At 38.9% G+C, this 19,644-nt stretch overlaps 1 protein-coding gene across 5 annotated transcripts in view; it reads left to right on the top strand.

Moving 5' to 3' along the window:
• The window catches only part of NNT (nicotinamide nucleotide transhydrogenase), a 111,052-nt gene extending 91,624 nt beyond the window's left edge, over window positions 1–19,428 (top strand). For all 5 annotated transcript variants that reach the window (XM_019013521.4, XM_055367498.2, XM_019013520.4 and 2 more), the window contains 3 exons: window positions 14,051–14,169; window positions 16,555–16,670; window positions 18,187–19,428. In XM_019013521.4, the coding sequence (XP_018869066.1) occupies window positions 14,051–14,169; window positions 16,555–16,670; window positions 18,187–18,336 (385 nt within the window). In that variant the 3' untranslated portion in view covers window positions 18,337–19,428. The remainder of the gene's footprint in view (window positions 1–14,050; window positions 14,170–16,554; window positions 16,671–18,186) is intronic.
• The last annotated feature ends 216 nt before the right edge of the window (window positions 19,429–19,644 follow it).

The following is a 19,644-nucleotide window of genomic DNA, read 5'->3' as shown; positions in this document are numbered from 1 at the left end:
TAGATCAGTTTTCATTGACGTAGTTATCAAAGAAAGCATTAAAAGTTTTAATTTTTTTTTCTTTCTCAGTTGAGGTTAGAGTAAGGGAACAGGGGCAAACTGCTTTGAGCTCTCTTTAAGACCATGCAAATATCTTGCTCTTCATCAAACTTAACTCCCTAGACTGAACATGTGCTGATTTTTTTTTCTTTTTCTTTTGAGATGGAGTTTTGCTTTCTTGCCCAGGCTGGAGTGCAGTGGCGCGATCCCAGCTCACTGCCACCTCCGCCTCCCGGGTTCAAGCAATTCTCTTGTCTCAGCCTCCCAAGTAGCTGGGGTTACAGGCACCCATCACCATGCCCAGCTAATTTTTGTATTTTTAGTAGAGACAGGGTTTCACCATGTTGGCCAGGCTGGTCTTGAACTCCTGACCTCAGATGATCCATCCGCCTTGGCCTCCCAAAGTGCTAGAATTACAGGCGTGAGCCACTGAGCCTGGCCATGCTGATGATTTTTACGGTACCAATCTTTATTATGATGATTGCAAAATGGTGATGTAAAAACCCCATCACATTTATCAGTTCATGGTCTACCACTGTAAGGGAGAGTGCTTCTTTCTTTCTTTGTTTATTTCTTACTGACTTATGAATCTGTTATCAGTATTGATTCCTGGTTTCCCACTTTCTGCAGTGGGTTATAATCTCTTACTATCCTTTCCATTTTGATGTTCAAATAACTTTCTTATTTTTAAACACTTTGTGTCATATGTGCCTTTAAAGCCATGTGTTTGTGTCAATCTCATGTGCATTTTGCTTTGTTTGCATCCTTCTTTCTCACATACTCAAAGATTACACAAATTCAGCCCTTTCCTCTTTTTAAAAAAATTTGAATTGTTATTATACTTAAGTAAGCTTTATTTTATTTTTTTCTGGATCTGTTATCTTTTTCTTAGTTCTTCTTTTATTATCCCTGAACCTGAGGGATTATTCAGCTATCTCCACCGTAGAAGACAAGGTTAAAAGTCTGGAACTTGATGAAAACAGTGATGGTTATTTGTAAACTCAGGCACCTTGGAAACTTCCATTCATCATGTCTTTTCTCAAATTCCTGGTGATCAGTAGTCTTGGGAGTATATTTTGGTTATTTCAATATAATGCATTTTCTTATTCATGTCTTTTTTTGTATTATACTTTAAGTTTTAGAGTACATGTGCACATTGTGCAGGTTAGTTACATATGTATACATGTGACATTCTGGTGTGCTGCACCCACTAACTCGTCATCTAGCATTAGGTATATCTCCCAATGCTATCCCTCCCCCCTCCCCCCACCCCACAACAGTCCCCAGAGTGTGATATTCCCCTTCCTGTGTCCATGTGATCTCATTGTTCAATTCCCACCTATGAGTGAGAATATGCGGTGTTTGGTTTTTTGTTCTTGCGATAGTTTACTGAGAATGATGGTTTCCAATTTCATCCATATCCCTACAAAGGACATGAACTCATCATTTTTTATGGCTGCATAGTATTCCATGGTGTATATGTGCCACATTTTCTTAATCCAGTCTATCATTGTTGGACATTTGGGTTGGTTCCAAGTCTTTGCTATTGTGAATAATGCCGCAATAAACATACGTGTGCATGTGTCTTTATAGCAGCATGATTTATAGTCCTTTGGGTATATACCCAGTAATGGGATGGCTGGGTCAAATGGTATTTCTAGTTCTAGATCCCTGAGGAATCGCCACACTGACTTCCACAATGGTTGAACTAGTTTACAGTCCCACCAACAGTGTAAAAGTGTTCCTATTTCTCCACATCCTCTCCAGCACCTGTTGTTTCCTGACTTTTTAATGATTGCCATTCTAACTGGTGTGAGATGGTATCTCATAGTGGTTTTGATTTGCATTTCTCTGATGGCCAGTGATGATGAGCATTTTTTCATGTGTTTTTTGGCTGCATAAATGTCTTCTTTTGAGAAGTGTCTGTTCATGTCCTTCGCCCACTTTTTGATGGGGTTGTTTGTTTTTTTCTTGTAAATTTGTTTGAGTTCATTGTAGATTCTGGATATTAGCCCTTTGTCAGATGAGTAGGTTGTGAAAATTTTCTCCCATGTTGTAGGTTGCCTGTTCACTCTGATGGTAGTTTCTTTTGCTGTGCAGAAGCTCTTTAGTTTAATTAGATCGCATTTGTCAATTTTGTCTTTTGTTGCCATTGCTTTTGGTGTTTTGGACATGAAGTCCTTGCCCACGCCTATGTCCTGAATGGTAATGCCTAGGTTTTCTTCTAGGGTATTTATGGTTTTAGGTCTAACGTTTAAATCTTTAATCCATCTTGAATTGATTTCTGTATAAGGTGTAAGGAAGGGATCCAGTTTCAGCTTTCTACATATGGCTAGCCAGTTTTCCCAGCACCATTTATTAAATAGGGAATCTTTTCCCCATTGCTTGTTTTTCTCAGGTTTGTCAAAGATCAGATAGTTGTAGGTATGCGGCGTTATTTCTGAGGGCTCTGTTCTGTTCCATTGATCTATATCTCTGTTTTGGTACCAGTACCATGCTGTTTTGGTTACTGTAGCCTTGTAGTATAGTTTGAAGTCAGGTAGTGTGATGCCTCCAGCTTTGTTCTTTTGGCTTAGGATTGACTTGGCGATGCGGGCTCTTTTTTGGTTCCATATGAACTTTAAAGTAGTTTTTTCCAATTCTGTGAAGAGAGTCATTGGTAGCTTGATGGGGATGGCATTGAATCTGTAAATTACCTTGGGCAGTATGTCCATTTTCACGATATTGATTCTTCCTACCCATGAGCATGGAATGTTCTTCCATTTGTTTGTATCCTCTTTTATTTCCTTGAGCAGTGGTTTGTAGTTCTCCTTGAAGAGGTCCTTCACATCCCTTGTAAGTTGGATTCCTAGGTATTTTATTCTCTTTGAAGCAATTGTGAATGGGAGTTCACTCATGATTTGGCTCTCTGTTTGTCTGTTGTTGGTGTATAAGAATGCTTGTGATTTTTGTACATTGATTTTGTATCCTGAGACTTTGCTGAAGTTGCTTATCAGCTTAAGGAGATTTTGGGCTGAGACAATGGGGTTTTCTAGATAAACAATCATGTCGTCTGCAAACGGGGACAATTTGACTTCCTCTTTTCCTAATTGAATACCCTTTATTTCCTTCTCCTGCCTGATTGCCCTGGCCAGAACTTCCAACACTATGTTGAATAGGAGCGGTGAGAGAGGGCATCCCTGTCTTGTGCCAGTTTTCAAAGGGAATGCTTCCAGTTTTTGCCCATTCAGTATGATATTGGCTGTGGGTTTGTCATAGATAGCTCTTATTATTTTGAAATACGTCCCATCAATACCTAATTTATTGAGAGTTTTTAGCATGAAGGGTTGTTGAATTTTGTCAAAGGCTTTTTCTGCATCTATTGAGATAATCATGTGGTTTTTGTCTTTGGCTCTGTTTATATGTTGGATTACATTTATTGATTTGTGTATATTGAACCAGCCTTGCATCCCAGGGATGAAGCCCACTTGATCATGGTGGATAAGCTTTTTGATGTGCTGCTGGATTCGTTTTGCCAGTATTTTATTGAGGATTTTTGCATCAATGTTCATCAAGGATATTGGTCTAAAATTCTCTTTTTTGGTTGTGTCTCTGCCCGGCTTTGGTATCAGAATGATGCTGGCCTCATAAAATGAGTTAGGGAGGATTCCCTCTTTTTCTATTGATTGGAATAGTTTCAGAAGGAAGGGTACCAGTTCCTCCTTGTACCTCTGGTAGAATTCGGCTGTGAATCCATCTGGTCCTGGACTCTTTTTGGTTGGTAAACTATTGATTATTGCCCCAATTTCAGCTCCTGTTATTGGTCTATTCAGAGATTCAACTTCTTCCTGGTTTAGTCTTGGGAGAGTGTATGTGTCGAGGAATGTATCCATTTCTTCTAGATTTTCTAGTTTATTTGAGTAGAGGTGTTTGTAGTATTCTCTGATGGTAGTTTGTATTTCTGTGGGATCGGTGGTGATATCCCCTTTATCATTTTTTATTGTGTCTATTTGATTCTTCTCTCTTTTTTTCTTTATTAGTCTTGCTAGCGGTCTATCAATTTTGTTGATCCTTTCAAAAAACCAGCTCCTGGATTCACTGATTTTTTGAAGGGTTTTTTGTGTCTCTATTTCCTTCAGTTCTGCTCTGATTTTAGTTATTTCTTGCCTTCTGCTAGCTTTTGAATGTGTTTTCTCTTGCTTTTCTAGTTCTTTTAATTGTGATGTTAGGGTGTCAATTTTGGATCTTTCCTGCTTTCTCTTGTGGGCATTTAGTGCTATAAATTTCCCTCTACACACTGCTTTGAATGCATCTCAGAGATTCTGGTATGTTGTGTCTTTGTTCTCGTTGGTTTCAAAGAACATCTTTATTTCTGCCTTCATTTCGTTATGTACCCAGTAGTCATTCAGGAGCAGGTTGTTCAGTTTCCATGTAGTTGAGCGGCTTTGAGTGAGATTTTTAATCCTGAGTTCTAGTTTGATTGCACTGTGGTCTGAGAGATAGTTTGTTATAATTTCTGTTCTTTTACATTTGCTGAGGAGAGCTTTACTTCCAACTATGTGGTCAATTTTGGAGTAGGTGTGGTGTGGTGCTGAAAAAAATGTATATTCTGTTGATTTGGGGTGGAGAGTTCTGTAGATGTCTATTAGGTCCGCTTGGTGCAGAGCTGAGTTCAATTCCTGGGTATCCTTGTTGACTTTCTGTCTCGTTGATCTGTCTAATGTTGACAGTGGGGTGTTAAAGTCTCCCATTATTAATGTGTGGGAGTCTAAGTCTCTTTGTAGGTCACTCAGGACTTGCTTTATGAATCTGGGTGCTCCTGTATTGGGTGCATATATATTTAGGATAGTTAGCTCCTCTTGTTGAATTGATCCCTTTACCATTATGTAATGGCCTTCTTTGTCTCTTTTGATCTTTGTTGGTTTAAAGTCTGTTTTATCAGAGACTAGGATTGCAACCCCTGCCTTTTTTTGTTTTCCATTTGCTTGGTAGATCTTCCTCCATCCTTTTATTTTGAGCCTATGTGTGTCTCTGCACGTGAGATGGGTTTCCTGAATACAGCACACTGATGGGTCTTGACTCTTTATCCAACTTGCCAGTCTGTGTCTTTTAATTGGAGAATTTAGTCCATTTACATTTAAAGTTAATATTGTTATGTGTGAATTTGATCCTGTCATTATGATGTTAGCTGGTGATTTTGCTCATTAGTTGATGCAGTTTCTTCCTAGTCTCGATGGTCTTTACATTTTGGCATGATTTTGCAGCGGCTGGTACCGGTTGTTCCTTTCTATGTTTAGCGCTTCCTTCAGGAGCTCTTTTAGGGCAGGCCTGGTGGTGACAAAATCTCTCAGCATTTGCTTGTCTGTTAAGTATTTTATTCCTCCTTCACTTATGAAGCTTAGTTTGGCTGGATATGAAATTCTGAGTTGAAAATTCTTTTGTTTAAGAATGTTGAATATTGGCCCCCACTCTCTTCTGGCTTGTAGGGTTTCTGCCGAGAAATCCGCTGTTAGTCTGATGGGCTTCCCTTTGAGGGTAACCCGACCTTTCTCTCTGGCTGTCCTTAACATTTTTTCCTTCATTTCAACTTTGGTGAATCTGACAATTATGTGTCTTGGAGTTGCTCTTCTCGAGGAGTATCTTTGTGGCGTTCTCTGTATTTCCTGAATCTGAATGTTGGCCTGCCTTGCTAGATTGGGGAAGTTCTCCCGGATAATATCCTGCAGAGTGTTTTCCAACTTGGTTCCATTCTCCCCATCACTTTCAGGTTCACCAATCAGACGTAGATTTTGTCTTTTCACATAGTCCCATATTTCTTGGAGGCTTTGCTCATTTCTTTTTATTCTTTTTTCTCTAGACTTCCCTTCTCGCTTCATTTCATTCATTTCATCTTCCATTGCTGATACCCTTTCTTCCAGTTGATCGCATCGGCTCCTGAGGCTTCTGCATTCTTCACGTAGTTCTCGAGCCTTGGTTTTCAGCTCCATCAGCTCCTTTAAGCACTTCTCTGTATTGGTTATTCTAGTTATACATTCTTCTAAATTTTTTTCAAAGTTTTCAACTTCTTTGCCTTTGGTTTGAATGTCCTCCCGTATCTCAGAGTAATTTGATCGTCTGAAGCCTTCTTCTCTCAGCTCGTCAAAATCATTCTCCATCCAGCTTTGTTCCGTTGCTGGTGAGGAACTGCGTTCCTTTGGAGGAGGAGAGGTGCTCTGCCTTTTAGAGTTTCCAGTTTTTCTGTTCTGTTTTTTCCCCATCTTTGTGGTTTTATCTACTTTTGGTCTTTGATGATGGTGATGTACAGATGGGTTTTTGGTGTGGATGTCCTTTCTGTTTGTTAGTTTTCCTTCTAACAGACAGGACCCTCAGCTGCAGGTCTGTTGGAGTACCCTGCCGTGTGAGGTGTCAGTGTGCCCCTGCTGGGGGGTGCCTCCCAGTTAGGCTGCTCGGGGGTCAGGGGTCAGGGACCCACTTGAGGAGGCAGTCTGCCCATTTTCAGATCTCCAGCTGCGTGCTGGGAGAACCACTGCTCTCTTCAAAGCTGTCAGACAGGGACATTTAAGTCTGCAGAGGTTACTGCTGTCTTTTTGTTTGTCTGTGCCCTGCCCCCAGAGGTGGAGCCTACAGAGGCAGGCAAGCCTCCTTGAGCTGTGGTGGGCTCCACCCAGTTCGAGCTTCCCGGCTGCTTTGTTAACCTAAGCAAGCCTGGGCAATGGCGGGCGCCCCTCCCTCAGCCTCGCTGCTGCCTTGCAGTTTGATCTCAGACTGCTGCGCTAGCAATCAGCGAGATTCCGTGGGCGTAGGACCCTCCGAGCCAGGTGTGGGATATAGTCTCGTGGTGTGCCGTTTTTTAAGCCGGTCTGAAAAGCGCAATATTCGGGTGGGAGTGACCCGATTTTCCAGGTGCGTTCGTCACCCCTTTCTTTGACTCGGAAAGGGAACTCCCTGACCCCTTGCGCTTCCCAGGTGAGTCAATGCCTCACCCTGCTTCGGCTCGCGCACGGTGCGCGCACCCACTGGCCTGCGCCCACTGTCTGGCACTCCCTAGTGAGATGAACCCGGTACCTCAGATGGAAATGCAGAAATCACCCGTCTTCTGCGTCGCTCACGCTGGGAGCTGTAGACCGGAGCTGTTCCTATTCGGCCATCTTGGCTCCTCCTCCCATAATGCATTTTCTTTCTAAATCTATTTTTAATTTTCATGCTTAAGCCTGCATATGAAAAGATATCTATGTTTAGAGCTGAGGTTTAGAAAAATACCTCTTATTTAATGAGCATGCACTTTGATTGCTGGAGAAATTTTTTTCCAAATATTTTCTTATTGCCACTGTAAAATATTACATTTTTAAAGTAGAGATCTCAGCAGAAGAATCCATGTAACATTTTGGAAATGCTTTCTCTGGAGCAGTTTGGAAACAGCTGTAGTAGTACTGAATATAGCTACATGAAAAATATGCACATAAATTGTCAGTATTTTGCCTCATTCATTTGTTGTCAAGAGTGACTGAAACTCTGGTTTGGCACAGATGGTGACATTAGGATAGCAATGTTTGGTTAAAAAAATAAACAATCTTGTTTCTAGAGAATTAAAAAAAATTAACTTAAGTGTTGAACTATCTGTAATATTGTCAAAAGTGATAGAATAATTCATGGTTGAAGAACCTAAAACCTGCATTAAGATGGTGAGGTTGGATGACCACCTAAAACTAATGAATGGCTTTAATTTTATTCTCACTTAAATAAAACTGTCAACAACCCACTGAAGGAAGGGATGCTGGATTCCTTTTAAAATAATCTTAGAGTATTAATAGTTCATTCTCTGCAGTTTGTTTCTACTTGCTATCAGTGCTAATAAAAAATACCTATTTAGTCTTTGTCTCCCATTCCTGACATAAAGCTTATAAAACCCATGGAATTTCGTAATGTGGAATTTTGTAATGTTCCTGATTTGGCTAGAGTTGGCTATTGTTTGTGTATAGGAATGCTAGTGATTTTTACACATTGATTTTGTATCCTAAAACTTTGCTGAAGTTGTTTATCAGCTGAAGGAGCTTTGGAGCCAAGACTGTGGGGATTGCTAGATATAAAATCATGTCATCTCCAGACAGGGATGGTTTGACTTCCTCTTTTCCTATTTGGATGCTCTTTATTTCTTTCTCTTGCCTGATTGCTCTGGCAAAGACTCTCAGTATTGTGTTGACTAGGAGTGGTGAGAAGAGGGCATCCTTGTCTTATGCTGGTTTTCAAGGAGAATGCTTCCTGCTTCTGCACATTCAGTATAATGTTGGCCATGGGTTTGTCATAGATGGCTCTTACTATTTTGAGGTATGTTCCTTTAATACCTAGTTTAGTGAGAGTTTTTAACATGAAGGGATATTGAATTTTATTGAAAGCATTTTCTGCATCTATTGAGATAATCATGTGGTTTCTGTCTTTAGTTCTGTTTATGTGATGAATCACATTTATTGATTTGCATATGTTGAACCAACCTTGCATCCCTGGGATGAAGCCTACTTGATTGTGGTGTATTAGCTTTTTGATGTGCTGCTGGATTTGGTTTGCAAGTATTTTGTTGAGAATTTTTGCATCAATGTTCATCAAGGATATTGGCCTAAAGTTTGTGTGTGTGTGTGTGTGTGTGTGTGTGTGTGTGTGTGTGTGTCTGACAGATTTTGGTATCAGAATGATGCTGGCCTTACAGAATGAGTTAGGGAGGAGTCTCTCCTCCTTGGTTTTTTTGAATCATTTCTGTAGGAATGGTACCAGCTCTTCTTTGTACATCTGGTAGATTTGAGCTGTCAATTCATCAGGTCCTGGGCTTTATTTTGGTTGGTAGACTATTTATTACTGATTCAGTTTCTTTATTGACCTGTTCAGGGAATCAATTTCTTCCTGGTTTAGTCTTGGGACAGTGTATGTGTCCAGGAATGTGTTCAATTCTTTTAGGTTTTCTAGTTTGTGTGTATAGAGGTATTTGATAAAAAAAAAATCTGTCATTTGATGTATTTTTCCTCCAATTACAAGACCCCTAGTGGTAGCTTAGAGTCTTCATTATTAGCTTTAAAGATGTAGAAAACAATTTCTCACTTGTCTGGGCAAAATAAGTCACCATCTATAGCTCTTTTCAGGTCTTCTTTTTAGGAAGGGGTCAAGTCCTATGCTCTTTAACCTCTTCCCTGATGCGCCTATATGAAGAATGGGGAGGCCTGGCTTGGCAGCAGTTCTTGTGAAAAATAACAAGGCATCTTAAATGACCATAATTTTTGTGTGAGGCAGCAGTGTGTTGTGGTGGCCATAAATGCTGATACAGACTTAGGCTTTATCAATGAAAGATGTGAGGATATGGTTTTCTTACTGTGCCTTATGCATCTAGATCATGTCTAGCACACTGTATTCACTTTGAGGGACTGAGGCTTAAGCTGGGCATTGACAGTATAGGATACAGATGACTAGGACAGCAGTAGGTCAGGATGTCTGTCATTCATTAAATGGTTGAAAGGACTGAGGATGTTTTGCTTAGGAGGCATCCAAGGTGTATTAGTCCATTTTCATGCTGCTGATAAAGACTTACGTGAGATTGGGCAATTCACAAAAGAAGGAGGTTTAAAGGACTTGCAGCTCCACATGGGTGGGAAGGCCTCACAATCAATGGCAGAAGGCGAGAAGGATCAAGTCACATCTTACATGGATGGGAGCAAGCCAAAAAAGAGAGCTTGTGCAGGGAAACTCCTTCTTATAAAACCACCAGGTCTCATGAGACTTATGAGAACAGCACAGAAAAGACCTGCCCCCATGATTCAGTTACCTCCCACTGGGTCTCTCCCACAACACACGGGAATTCAAGATGACATTTTGGTAGAGACACAGCCAAACTGTATCATCCCACCTCTGGCCCCTCCCAAATCTCATATCCTCACATTTCAAAACCAATCATGCCTCCCCAACCATCCCCCAAATTATTAACTCGTTTCAGCATTAACTCAAAAGTCCACAGTCCAAAGTCTCATATGAGACAAGGCAAGTCCCTTCTGCCTATGAGCCTGTAAAATCAAAAGCAAGTTAGTTACTTCCTAGATACAATTGGGTAAATACACCCATTTCAAATGGGAGAAATTGGCCAAAACAAAGGGACTAAAGGCCCCATGCAAGTTTGAAATCCAGCAGGACAGTCAAATTTTAAAGCTCAAAAATGATCTCTTTTGACTCCATGCCTCACATCCAGGTCATGCTGATACAAGAGGTGGGTTCCCATGGTCTTGGGCAGCTCTGCCCCTGTGGCTTTACAGGGTACAGCCTCCCTCCTGGCTGCTTTCATGGAGTGGCATTGAGTTTCTGCAGATTTTTGCAGCTGCACAGTGCAAGCTGTCAGTGGATCTACCATTCTGGGGTCTGGAGGATGGTGGCCCTCTTCTCACAGCTCCACTAGGTGGCGCCCGAGTAGGGATTTTATGTGGGTGATCCGACCCCACATTTCCCTTCTGCACTGCAGTAGCAGAGGTTCTCTGTGAGGGCCCCACCCCCGTGGCAGACTTCTGCCTGGGCATCCAGGTGTTTCTATGCATCTTCTGAAATCTAGGCAGAGGTTCCCAAACCTCAGTTCTTGACTTCTTTGCACATGCAGGCTCCACATCACATGGAAGCTACCAAGGCTTGGGGCTTCCGCCTTCTGAAGTAACAGCCCAAGCTATACCTTGGCCCCTTTTAGTCATGGCTGGAGTGGCTGAGACACAGGGCACCAGGTCCCTACACTGCACACAGCAGAGGGACTCTGGGCCTGGCCCATGAAACCATTTTTTCCTCCTAAACTTCTGGGCCTATAATGGGAGGGCCTGTTGCAAAGGTCTCTGACATGCCCTGGAGAGATTTTCTCCATGGTCTTGGGGATTAACATTAGGCTCCTTATTACTTATGTAAGTTTCTGTAGCTGGCTTGAATTTCTCCTCAGAAAATGGGATTTTCTTTTCTATCACATTGTCAGGCTGCAAAATTTCCAAACTTTTATGCTCTGTTTTCTTTCTAAAACTGAATGCCTTTAACAGCACCCACGTCAGCTCTTGAATGGCTTGCTGCTCAGAAATTTCTTCTGTGAGATATTCTAAATCATCTCACTCAAGTTCAAAGTTCTGCACACCTCTAGGGTGGGGTAAAATGCCATCATTCTCTTTGCTAAGACGTAACAAGAGTCACCTTTGCCCCAGTTCCCAACAAGTTCCTCATCTCCATCTGAGACCACCTCAGCCTGGATTTCATTGTCCATAATGTTATCAGCATTTTGATCAAAGCTGTTCAACAAGTCTCTAGGGAGTTCCAAACTTTCCCACGTTTTCCTGTCTTCTTCTGAGCCCTCTAAACTGTTCCAACCTCTGCCTGTCACCCAATTCCAAAGTTGTTTCCACATTTTTGAGTATCTTTTCAGCAGCACCTTACACCCAGTACCAATTTACTATATTAGTCCATTTTCATGCTGCTGATAAAGACATACCTGAGACTGGGCAATTTATAAAAGAAGGAGGTTTAATGGACTTACAGTTCCACAAGGCTGGGAAGGTCTCACACTCATGGCAGAAGGCAAGGAGGAGCAAGTCACATCTTATGTGGATGGTGATGGTGGAAGGCAAGGAGGAGCAAGTCACATCTTATGTGGATGGTGGCAGGCAAAAAAAGGAGAGCTTGTGCAGGGAAACTCCTCCTTATAAAATCATCAGGTCTTGTGAAACTTATTCACTATCACGAGACCAGCATGGGAAAAGAGCTGCCCCCATGATTCAGTTATCTTCCACCAGGTCCCTTCCACAACATGTGGGAATCAAGATGAGATTTGAGCGGGGACACAGCCAAACCATATCACTAGGATAGCTGACAGGAATCTGCAAATGAAAGAGGTTGTAGATTCATTATGGTTCCAGATGGCACAACTATAGACCTTGGAAAAAAATGAGGTGGAGTTTCTCTTCGGATATATATACACACACACACACACATATACATACATACACACACATATAACTTATTTATGTTTGGCTTAATATGGATGAATATATTATATAATATATAATCTTATATTAAGACTGAATATATTAATACATGAAAATATATATATATTGCAAATCCTCTAATAACGTCATTTTGTTCAGTATCATTTTGTTACCACTTTGATGAGAAAAAAAATCAATTCCCAGCTGGGGCCATTGTCTCTGTGGGGTCTGCACATTCTTACCATGCCTGTGTGGGTTTTCTCTGGATTCTCTGCTTTCCTCTCATATCTCAAAGATGTTCATGTTAGGTGAATTGATGTGTCTACGTGGTCCCAGTCTGAGTGAGTGTGGGTGTCTGGGAGCGTGCCCTGCAATGAGATGGTGTCCTGTCCAGATCTGGTTCCTGCCTTGGGTAAATAATTATCTTATTTGATTTTATTAATCTTTCCTAACTATATGTATAGCTCACATTTATTTCAATGTTTAATATTAGAAGTATTTTGGTCTTTATTTAGAAGTTTGGTGATATTTCTGTGGCCAGAAATATGCCATAGGAACTTAACTCTTGTTTATATCAATTAGCCTAGAGTAAAATTGGTTTCATTATATCTTGTTTCACTTAAAGTTGCACTTTCTAAAAAGTTGCACTTTCTAAGAACTTATGGATGATAAGTGAGGACTTACTGTATATGAATGAATATATTACTATATGAATATATATGCATACATACACATATATACACATACTTGCACACAGATGCACACACACACATATATGTAGTCTATATATATATATATATATATATATATATATATATATAGACTACATATATATATGTAGTCTGGTAATGGATTAGACCTTAGAAGGGTCATTGAAGGTATTTAGGCTGAGGTTGGATGGATCTCTTCCAAGAGATAGTATAAACTGCATTTCTTTTTGGATTCATTCATTCATTCATTCACTTCTTATGGAGCCCTTTCTATGTGCCACACACTGTTCTTAGTACTGTGGAGACAGATAAATACTGGGCAAGAGGTTGGATTAAAAAACTTTAAAGACCTCATTATATCTGTGGTCAAAAGAAGTTGCTTGATGCTTTGGGGTCCTTTACCTTAAGTGTAGAGCTCTGCTTGTGTATTACCCACTCTGTGTTTTAGGTGCTCCTGTGTGTTCCCATCACATGTCTTCTGTGATGTGGAGTAGTATTTTATATCATTCTCTGAGTGGCTGTAGGCTTTAACATCATGTGTATGACAACATTTTATCTCCCTACCTTTTTTTTTTTTTGAGACAAAGTCTTCTTCTGTCACCCAGGCTGGAGTGCAGTGGCACAATCTTAGCTCACTGCAATCTCCTCCTCCTGGGTACAAGTGAGTCTCCTGCCTCAGCCTCCTGAGTAGCTGGGATTACAGGTGCCCACCATCATGTCCGGCTAATTTTTATATTTTTAGTAGAGATAGGGTTTCGCTATGTTGCCTAGGCTGGTCTTGAACTCCTGACCTCAAGTGATCTGCCCATCTTGGCCTTCCAAAATGCAGGGATTACAGGCATTAGCCACCATGCCCAGCCATCTCCCTACCTTTGAACAAAGTGGTTAAAGTTGAATGTGAAGTCAGCTTTTGATAGAATAATGTTGATTTTTCATGGGAAACATTTAATTCCAGGCTAGGTGAATAGGTTTTTAAAGATTCAATATTTACCAGAAAATATGAGAGAACACAGTGCTTTTTAAATGTAAGGTGATATTATTTATTAACATTATTGGAAGTTCACTGCACTGAAAACATATATGGAAGAGTCTGGTTCCAAAGTTAAGCTTTTATTTTTCTGAGGGAAGTTATAGTTTCTGCACACTAAGATACTGAATCTTCAGCTTCAATATTTGTAAATTGACTATATATCTGGACTACTTCTGTTTCATTCTGTAGAGATCAGATAGTACCAGAAAAAAGCAGAGGTGCCAAGAACAAAGTGTGCAGATTTGGAGGTGATATTGGGGTCTCTGTACATTATGTCCTGTCAAGTAAGGCCAGCTCTTCATTTGTTTCATGTCTAGGTTTGGAATTCACCCAGTTGCAGGCCGAATGCCTGGTCAGCTTAATGTGCTGCTGGCTGAGGCTGGTGTGCCATATGACATTGTGTTGGAAATGGATGAGATCAACCATGATTTTCCAGGTAAGTGATGGGGGCAATGGTGAGGTTTAAATATTCTTACTATGAATAAAGCAGTGCAGGTGTGGGATATGAATTGTAGATTCAGTGAAGACTGACTAGTCAGATGAAAAAGAACTTGTACATGGTAGATAATAAGTTGAAATTAAATAAGTGAAATATAGTATTGAATAAGGTACAAAAGATTCGTAAACAGCACAGGTAAATTTTTCTCCTCCGTGAAGAACTGAAGGATGGTGAAAACCTTGGTGTGTAGTATAGAAATGTTGAAGACTGGGGATCTGGGCAGACCTGGCTTTTGAATCCAGATCCTGATTCTCAGTAGCTTGTTACCCAACCTCAGGCTCTTCATTTATGAGTACTTCTGTTGATAATTTAGTGTCTGATTCTTGCCAGTCTCTGAGATTTTACTGGTTTTCAATTGTACTAACGTATGACTGGTGAAGTAATTTTCTCTTTCTTTTCTTTTTAAAAAGTACTAGAATTTCCCTAGATAAGGTGCTGTACGTTATAGCTGTCATAGGGTAGATATTGAACGGTAATGACATTTGGCCCAAGCCTATGCTTGTTAAAATTAAACCACTTCCCTCTGGCAAATATCCACTGTAAACTTAAAAAATGCTGTTTATTAGAAAAAGTATTGAAATTGTGTGTATGTCTAGATTCACATGGCATTTTTTTGGCAACAGTCTAAGGTAGTTTATATTGCAGTTCTTGAAGAGAAAACTTAGGCCATTTTAATTTTATGTCCCTTTTCAGATTCCACTGTTGTTAAATTATATGTGACACCACCCAGTTCCAGGAATTATGGACATGGCTTTAATGCAGATTTTGAGACTCTCAAGGGGTTATCTTATTTTATTTTTATGTATTTTTTTAACTTTTATTGTAGATTCAGCGGTACATGTGCAGGTTTGTTACCTGGTTATACTGTGGGATGCTGAGGGTTGGAGGTAGTGAGCATAGTACCCCACAGTTTTTCAACCCTTGCCCATATCCCTCACTCCCCATTCTGGTAGTCTCCAGGTTCTATTGTTGCCGTATTTATGTCCCTGAGTACCCAGTGTTTAGCTCCCACATATAAGTGAGAATGTGCAGTATTTGATTTTCTTTTCCTGTGTTAATTTGCTTAGGATAATGGCCTCCAGCTGTTTCCATGTTGCTGGAAAGGACATGATTTCCATCCTTTTTATGGCTGTGTAGTATTCCATGGCACATATGTACCATGTTTTTTTTTATCCAGTGCCCCATTGATGGACACCTAGGTTGATTCCATGTCTTTGCTATTGTGAATAGTGCTGTGATGAACATGCTAGTGAATGTGTCTTTTGGTAGAAAGATTTATTTTCTTTTGGATATGTATGCAGTAGTGGGATTGCTGGGTCAAGTAGGAGTTCTAAGTTCTTTGAAAAATCTCCAAATTGCTTTCCACACTGGCTGAACTAATTTACATTTCTACAAACAGCGTGTAAATGTTCCATTTTCTCCACAGCCTTGCCAGCGTCTGTTATTGTTTTGACTTTTTACTAATAGCCGTTCTGACTGGTGTGAGATAGTAATTTCATTGTGGTTTTGCTTTGCATTTCTCTTATGTTTAGTGATGTCAAACATTTCTTCATGTTTGTTGACCACTTCTATGTGTTCTTTTGAGATATGTCTGTTCATGTCTTTTGCCCAGTTTTTAAATATTTTTTTAAATTTTTTAAAAATTTATTTTATTTTATTTTATTTGCTTGTTGAGTTGTTTACGTTCCTTATAGATTCCGGATATTAGACCTCTGTCCAATGCATGCATAATTTGTGAATATTTTCTCTCATTCTGTAGCTTGTCTGTTTACTCTCTTGTTAGTTTCTTTTGCTAGGCAGAAGCTCTTTAGTTTAATTAGGTCTCACTTGTCAATTATTGCATTGTTGCATTTGCTTCTGAGGACTTAGTCATAAATTTTTCACAAGGCTGATGTCCAGAATGGTGTTTCCTAGGTTTTCTTCTTGGATTCTTATAGTTTGAGGTTTAAGTGGTCATTTTAAAGGTAGAAAGTGGAATGCAAATTTCATAAAATCATGTGACCCTATTGCAAGATCATTTTGAGATCATAAAAGTTATAAAGTCAGATTAGGTAGATTTATTGAGAAGGGAGAAGCATAATAATGCAGGCTGTAGTCAAGATAGTCAAGTTCAAATGCAAGACCTACTGCTTTTTAGCTGTGTGACATTGGGCGAGTTGCTTAACCTCTCTGATAAAGTTCTTTGTAAAGTGCCTGGCACAAGTGCGAATCCTATATTTTTGTTATTGTTATTATAAAGTAAAGATCACTATAATTTGTCTGAAAATATGTAAAAGTGACCATTTGAGTTTTATATTCTTTCTTTTTTGTTTTATTATATAGATACTGATTTGGTCCTTGTAATTGGAGCTAATGACACTGTTAATTCAGCAGCTCAAGAAGATCCCAACTCTATTATTGCAGGCATGCCAGTCCTTGAGGTCTGGAAATCAAAGCAGGTAAAGTTTCAGACTTGTATTTCATTCTGATAATCAAAGGTCACTTCAAATATACACACAGAACTTTCTTTGATCATTTGATAATAAATGATGATGTCTTCTAGGGGGCCAGAAGTAAGAGCATGTTTAGGGCCCAGTTTCCTATATCCAGCTTCTGTCTGTTCTCCGGCCACCAGAGAACCTGAGTGAATGCCCTAATCACAAGTAGAACCAGATGAGATTATGTGGGTGGATTAACACAATCTGTAACCACAGCTGAAAAAAGAGCTGTGAGCTTTTGTAATGAGTCTGGCTAAATTCCAGATCGAGTCCTGTGAAGCAGATGGCTTCCCTCTGGGAAGTATCAATCGCCTTCATATGCCTAGATGAGCATATTTTTTTCACTTAACTTTTTGAAAGGGAATTTATAAGTTGTTATAGAGTGTCTAGCAGAAAGGTGATTTGGAAATCCAAACAATAATGTGGCATAATGAAGCAAGCTTCGCTCATGCATATTCCTCCTGAAAAAGCTAATTGCTAGATTTTAGATAACTCAAAGGCTTGTAAATTTTCCTTTGCCTCAGCAGTAGGCACATTTTACCACTACTGAGTCACCTCTGCATTTAAAAAATCATAACATAATGTACATTTCCATTTAATTTCATTTCTTTTTATTGTAAATATGGGAGTTTAAAACAGTATTTGTGATGAGTGAGTAGACATAAAATATATTTGTTTATATGTGCATGAAAAATTGTATCAGTAGTCAATATTTGAGAATTTGTAGAGTGCATTACTATACTAATGCTATAAGAAGAAGAATACATTTGCACTGCTTCTGTTTTTTAATAGATTACATGTCCTAGTAGACCATAGAAAGGCTTTTCATTTCATTAAGAAATGACTTGATATTCAGCAGGACAGCAACATCCATAACACATGTCATTGTAAATGTCTATAACATATCAATATTATAGATTGACTTACCTCTTCCATTTTGATTTATAGGAACATTCTGTTAGTTATAGCTCTGTTATTATTGAGAAGCTGGATTGCTCTTTGGGCTTTTGTTCTAGAACTTTCTGATATACTTTAAAGTCGTAGAAAAGAATAATATTGTTTTCCCACTCAACCTCATCTGTTTTAGAATTTGTAGTGGAAACTTATGCAGTAAACTTGTTTTCTTTAGCACATTCATAGAAAGATGCTTATTTTACTGACTAGAAAATGGTATACATGGTCTTTATAGAGTAAAAGCACTAAGAAGAAAATAATTGTAATCTTATCACTCAGAGATAAATTATTAACATGACTTTTTCTCTAATGGATATAAGAATAAGGGCACACTTAAGTATTAAAGTTAATACAATGTAAACATATGTTAAAAATATTTCTTGTGTATTTTTAAAGTCCTGCACTAAAGAATTAGTAGTGGTACATGCCTTGTTCAAGGGTAGTGAAGAGCAATGTTTGTTTGCCTAACATGTCCTAGGTTGGTCTGTTAAATACACTCTCTCATTTAATCTCTGGTTCTCAGGTGATTGTTATGAAGAGGTCTTTGGGTGTTGGCTATGCTGCAGTGGACAATCCAATCTTCTACAAACCTAATACGGCCATGCTTCTAGGTGATGCCAAGAAAACATGTGACGCGCTCCAGGCGAAAGTTAGAGAATCCTATCAGAAGTAAATGTTAAGGATCAAGCTGTTAGCTAATAACGCCACCTCTGCAGTTGTGGGAACAGGCAAATAAAGTATCAGTATACATGGTGATGTACATTTGTAGCAAAGCTCTTGGAAGAAAATGAAGACTGAAGAAAGCAAAGCAAAAACTGTATAGAGAGATTTTTCAAAAGCAGTAATCCCTCAATTTTAAAAAAGGATTGAAAATTCTAAATGTCTTTCTGTGCATATTTTTTGTGTTAGGAATCAAAAGTATTTTATAAAAGGAGAAAGAACAGCCTCATTTTAGATGTAGTCCTGTTGGATTTTTTATGCCTCCTCAGTAACCAGAAATGTTTTAAGAAAGTAAGTGTTCAGGATTTCAGGACTTAACATTATACATGGCTCTGAAATATCTGACACAATGTAAACATTGCAGGCACCTGCATTTTATGTTTTTTTTTCAACAAATGTGACTAATTTGAAACTTTTATGAACTTCTGAGCTGTCCCCCTTGCAATTCAACCACAGTTTGAATTAACCATATCAAATCAGTTTTAATTTTTTAAATTGTACTTCAGAGTCTATATTTCAAGGGCACATTTTCTCACTACTATTTTAATACATTAAAGGACTAAATAATCTTTCAGAGATGCTGGAAACAAATAATTTGCTTTATATGTTTCATTAGAATACCAATGAAACATACAACTTGAAAATTAGTAATAGTATTTTTGAAGATCCCATTTCTAATTGGAGATCTCTTTGATTTTGATCAGCTTATAATGTGTAGTACTATATTAAGTGCACTTGAGTGGAATTCAACATTTGACTAATAAAATGAGTTCATCATGTTGGCAAGTGATGTGGCAATTATCTCTGGTGACAAAAGAGTAAAATCAAATATTTCTGCCTGTTACAAATATCAAGGAAGACCTGCTACTATGAAATAGATGACATTAATCTGTCTTCACTGCTTATAATAGGGATGGATTTTTTTTCAAATCAGTGTGTGTTTTGAGGTCTTATGTAATTGATGACATTTGAGAGAAATGGTGGCTTTTTTTAGCTACCTCTTTGTTCATTTAAGCACCAGTAAAGATCATGTCTTTTTATAGAAGTCTAGATTTTCTTTGTGACTTTGCTATCGTGCCTAAAGCTCTAAATATAGGTGAATGTGTGATGAATACTCAGATTATTTGTCTCTCTATATAATTAGTTTGGTACTAAGTTTCTCAAAAAATTATTAACACATGAAAGACAATCTCTAAACCAGAAAAAGAAGTAGTACAAATTTTGTTACTGTAATGCTCGTGTTTAGTGAGTTTAAAACACA

The sequence above is a fragment of the Gorilla gorilla genome, chromosome 19 (genome assembly GCF_029281585.2).
Source record: "Gorilla gorilla gorilla isolate KB3781 chromosome 19, NHGRI_mGorGor1-v2.1_pri, whole genome shotgun sequence".
Taxonomy (NCBI): domain Eukaryota; kingdom Metazoa; phylum Chordata; class Mammalia; order Primates; family Hominidae; genus Gorilla; species Gorilla gorilla.
The sequence above is the reverse complement of the archived record's forward strand: the minus strand, read 5'-3'. Positions and strand labels throughout refer to the sequence as shown.